The 4927-nt window shown below is 46.7% G+C and overlaps 1 protein-coding gene across 1 annotated transcript; it reads left to right on the top strand.

Annotated features, from left to right (window-relative positions):
* The first annotated feature begins 1861 nt into the window (after positions 1-1861).
* On the top strand, positions 1862-4130 carry MAGEE2 (MAGE family member E2). Its single transcript, XM_036839971.1, has one exon. The coding sequence runs from the start codon at positions 2028-2030 to the stop codon at positions 3597-3599; it is 1572 nt and encodes a 523-aa protein (XP_036695866.1). The 5' UTR covers positions 1862-2027; the 3' UTR covers positions 3600-4130.
* Positions 4131-4927: the final 797 nt, after the last annotated feature.

The following is a 4927-nucleotide window of genomic DNA, read 5'->3' as shown; positions in this document are numbered from 1 at the left end:
TTTCAGGGGGAAATTGCATTTGTTTTCTTTAATGACTGCAGAATTTAAAATCCTCTCTGAATCTGCCCTTGGGAAGCACCTGTCTAGACAAGGAGCATGGAGTGCTTCTGGCGAAGAGGAAAGACCAGGGTGAGGGATCCCATCAGGTCTGATCTCAATTACTCCTTTGTAGCAGCTCAAAAGATGCTGCTGCTTTCCACAAGATTCTCCTAAGATACGATCAGCACAGAAACTGAACATCTCTACCTGTAGAACATGCACATTCACTTGTATAAAAATTGATCTCTTTAGTCCAGTTTGGCCAAATCCATGGTCCTGAACTGCCTGCTTCGCTACTTTAAGAAAGCATCTGGAATGTAGAAAATGTCAGAGGTTAAGTGTCTGGACCCTCATGTGAAGGCAATGCCCTCTGAAGGAATTCCAGGGCACAGGATAACTGAACGTAACAGTATTCAGTACCATCAAGAATTTAAGGAAGGATTTCAAGTGTGGAGAAAAATGTAAATTTTTCTCCTTCTCAATATTCCACTGCATACCCTGAGGGTTGAGAGCTAGGATTTAGCCCAACTACTTTGGTAGCACTCCCAGAAAATAAAGCAGCTGACTCCTCTTCCTTGCTGAAGCGTTTGAATTATACCTCCCCAAACACAAGACCAACCACTTAACTAATCAGGTCCTATTCTGGTGGTGTTGTTCTCACCTTATGGAGCCCCAACCAGTCCTCACATACTGCTAAATGAAGAAACAGGAAATCCAATCATTCCTGTCATCACCTTCATCCGCATCTCCCTCCCATCCTAGTGCACTTTGGCTCTAGCCACCCTGGATGTCCAGCTGTTATGCAAACTTATTTTGTACTTTCAAACCTCTGAGCCTTTTCTGATACTGATCCCTCAGCCTAGAATGCCCTTATAAATCCTTCCCATCCTATTCATCACTTAGAGCTCAATTCTTCCTTGAGGCATGTGCCCCCAATCCAAGACACCTCAGACTAAGCTGTAATTCATTGCTTGCTCCTTCTTCTGTGTTTGTACCATATGTTAACTGTCCCTCCATTAGAGCATATATTTTCAACTACTTTAATTAAGAGTATCTTAAATAAACAGGGTTAATCATTTGTGAAGGGCAGATGGTATGAGAGAAAGTACTTATGCTTGAGGTTCTGACAGACCTGGGTTCAAATCCTGGTCTCTTCCACTTGTTGCCTGACTTTGGACAGGTAAATTCACCTCTATGACTCAGTTTCCTCGTCTGTAAAATGAGAACCATTAAGAGTAGTACCTCATAGCTAAGATTAAGTGATTTAATATGAGATAAGTGAAAATACCAGAAATAGTGTCCGGTACATAGTAAGTGCTCCATTATTATTACCATTGTTTGAACCTACCCCAGAATGTAAGCTCTACACAGAAAGGGATAATCATTGTTTGTCCTCTGGTGTACCTCTAGTACCCAATACTGTGCCTAGCATGTGACACATACTCAAGAAACATATGTTGAGTGAGTGGATGAATTAATGAATCCGTGAAATAATTCTCATCTTTTGCATCCTCCTCCTCTCCAAATCCTCTACCGCCTATTAGCTTTATACCTCACAGAAAAACTTTGTGGTGCATCACTGAACATTCCCCAACCCTTACCCTCTTTGCTTTACCTCTGTTTGTTACCCCCTTTCATGAATTCTTTTCTCTGACAAGTTTGGCTCTAGCAACAACCACTTCAACTAGCCTCTCGGGCCAGGCAGAAGTAGGGAGCCGGAGTCGGGTACTGGGAGCGGGGCGTGGCCACCACGTCGCAGAACGCAACTGCGCCTGCGTAGGCTGCGGCAAATCCTAGCTCTTTGAGGGTTGCGTTTATTGCTGGCTGGTGTTTGTGTAGGAGGATCGCTCCTCTCGCCAGCTCTCACTTCTGATCCGCGCGGCTCCCGGGTCTCTGGCTTCAGCTTTGTGCTGAGGCGCCGACACACCTACCATCCTCTCTCCGACGGATCGCTGACCTCCCCATTCCTGTTCCTGTCTCCTGGAACCATGTCTCTGGTAAGCCAGAATGCGTGCCACCGCAACGCAGAGACCACTGTAGATTACAGCGACTTCCATGGTGAGATGCAGGCTATTAATGCCTCCGGGTCCCCCACATCCATGCTAGTTCCTGATGCTCCCCAGGGCCCTCAGGCGCCAATCGACTCTCAGGGTGCTAGCGCTTCCCAGGCTGCGCAGGACCCGAACGACCTCGAGGTGCTGATAGATGAGCAGTCCCGACGTTTGGGGGCGCTCAGGGTCCACGACCCTCTAGAAGACAGGTCGATTGCTTTGGTGAATTTCATGCGAATGAAAAGCCAAATCGAGGGGTCTATTCAGCAGACAGAGATGCTAGAGTTCCTCAGAGAATACTCAGATCAGTTCCCTGAGATCCTCAGACGAGCCTCAGCCCATCTGGACCAGGTCTTTGGGTTGAACCTGAGGGTTCTTGATCCCCAGGCTGACACCTACAACCTAATCAGCAAACGGGGTCTCCAGACCACTGATCGGATAGCAGAATCCCTGGACATGCCAAAGGCAGGTCTCCTGGCCTTGGTCCTAGGCCACATTCTCCTGAATGGTAACCGAGCAAGAGAGGCCTCCATTTGGGATCTGTTGCTAAAGGTTGATGTGTTAGATGAGCCCCAGAGGATCAACATCCCCTTTGGGAACACAAGGAACCTCCTAACTACTGACTTTTTGCGTATGCGGTTCTTGGAGTACTGGCCAGTGTATGGCACTAATCCCCTCGAATTTGAGTTCTTGTGGGGCTCTAGAGCCCACAGGGAAATCACAAAGATGGAAGCCCTGAAGTTTGTGGCAGAGGCCCATGATGAAGAACCCTGGAGCTGGCCAGAAGAATATAATAAGGCCCTGGAAGCTGACAAGGCCAAAGAAAGAAGCCAGGCTGCTGGCTTGGAGTTCTGGTCAGAGGACACTATGAATGATAAGGCAAATGATTTGGTCCAGTTGGCCATTAATGTCACAGAGGAGTTGCTGCCTATACATCAGGATGAGCTGTTGGCTCACACTGGCAAAGAATTTGAGGACGTGTTCCCAAATATCCTCAGTCGAGCTACTCTAATCCTTGATCTGTTCTATGGGTTCTCTCTGATTGAGGTTGATACCAGTGAGCACATTTACCTCCTTGTCCAGCAACCAGAATCAGAAGAAGAGCAAATGATGCTAGAGAGCCTGGGGAGACCCACTCAAGAATATTTGATGCCAATCCTGGGTTTGATCTTCCTGATGGGCAACCGTGTCAAAGAGGCCAGTGTCTGGAATTTGCTTCGGAGATTTGGTGTGGATGTAGGGAGAAAGCATGCCATCACCTGCAAACTTATGAGACAGCGCTACTTGGAATGCAGGCCACTGTCCTATTCTAATCCAGTTGAATATGAGCTTCTGTGGGGTCCTCGAGCTCACCTTGAAACCACCAAAATGAAAGCCTTGGAGTACATGGCCAGGCTCTACAGAAAGCAACCACAGGACTGGCCAGAGCAATTTAGGGAGGCTGTTGAAGATGAGGAGGCCAGAGCCAGGTCTGAGGCAACTGCTATGTTCTTCTTTGGCCCCATGTGAAGTCTGGGGGAAGTGTGTCACTTCAATTGGGTGGCATCAATTAAAGGGGCCCTGGGGAAATGGGCACTGGGGCCCCAAATCAGAAGCTGGGCAGGGTTGGGGTGAAAAGTACACATTGTTCTTGCTATTTGTGTTCCATTTCTAATAGTATTTCCTTCCTTTTAATATACCCTTGAATTAGATTCATGATCAGTGTTTATAAATGAAATTGCTCATTTGCCATTCCTGTCTTGTTTCAATATAAAAGTTCATATAGCTGCATAAAATGTAGTGGTAATATTTACATCTTTCTATGATGTGGAAGAGAATATACAGTTGTTCTTTAACCGTTTGAAATAATCAGTAAAATGGTCTGGTACAGGAGTTAAGTAACAACAGTAATAACATACCCACAACAAAAACAAACACAAAATCACTCATCTGTTGATGTTCTCCCATAGTGTCTATGGTTTTATTTTTTAATATTGGCATTTACCTGTATTTGCTTTGTGATTCCAGAGTGTAGTGAAAAATAAAAGTATAATGAATTAGGCTCCATGCTTAAGCACTCTTTCATTCAACAAACATTTATTAAGTACCTGCCATACTCTAAGCACAGTGCTTTATGCTGGGAATATAAGGGTGAGGAAGGCCCAGCTGAGCCCCAGGAATTGAGGGGGAGGGGCTGTGGAAGTAAACCAACAATTATTTCTGTGGCAAGTCGTATAATAGGGGTAAGCTCAGAGAGCTATGAGAGTTTACAGGAGTAACTCCCAACTAGGAGGGGACGGTGAAGGGGCAGGGGTGTCAAGCAAAGGGTGAGTGCGCGAGTGGTCAGGGGTGGTGGCAGGGGAGGATGAGGTGGTATGGAAAGCTGGGACAAGTTAACCTTTAGGTGACTTCTATTGTAAGACCTGAGGTTGGGGAGAGGGAGGGAGGGAGGACTAGTCCGTGGAGTCAGGGGCAGTATGTGAAACAGCTTCGCGGGATTTACGTGTAGCTCAGAAAGACAGTGTTGAGTTCAAGAGAAGTGTGGGAGAGATAAACCTGTGGCAGAGATAACAAAGGTCCATATCCTCAGAGAGTGGGTCTTAGGAATCAACAATGGTTCTCCTGAAGCCAGCTGGTCTTGGATCTCGGGTCAGACGGAACAATCCACCTGGAGGAACTCTGAATGGCAACCTCTGCCTGCGCTGTTTATTTCTGCACTCAAGCCGTTAAGGTGAGTGTTAGTATTTTGGTTCTCTTCATTCAGATGCCGGATCTCGCAGCTTCTAGCCCTGCTCGCGGCTCTCTCCAAGCCTTCCCTAGAGAACAGGCAGCTAACAATTTCTGTAAGGAAGCCTTGG

Source organism: Balaenoptera musculus, chromosome X (assembly GCF_009873245.2).
Source record: "Balaenoptera musculus isolate JJ_BM4_2016_0621 chromosome X, mBalMus1.pri.v3, whole genome shotgun sequence".
Classification (NCBI taxonomy): domain Eukaryota; kingdom Metazoa; phylum Chordata; class Mammalia; order Artiodactyla; family Balaenopteridae; genus Balaenoptera; species Balaenoptera musculus.
This window is presented reverse-complemented; position numbering and strand designations above follow the sequence as displayed.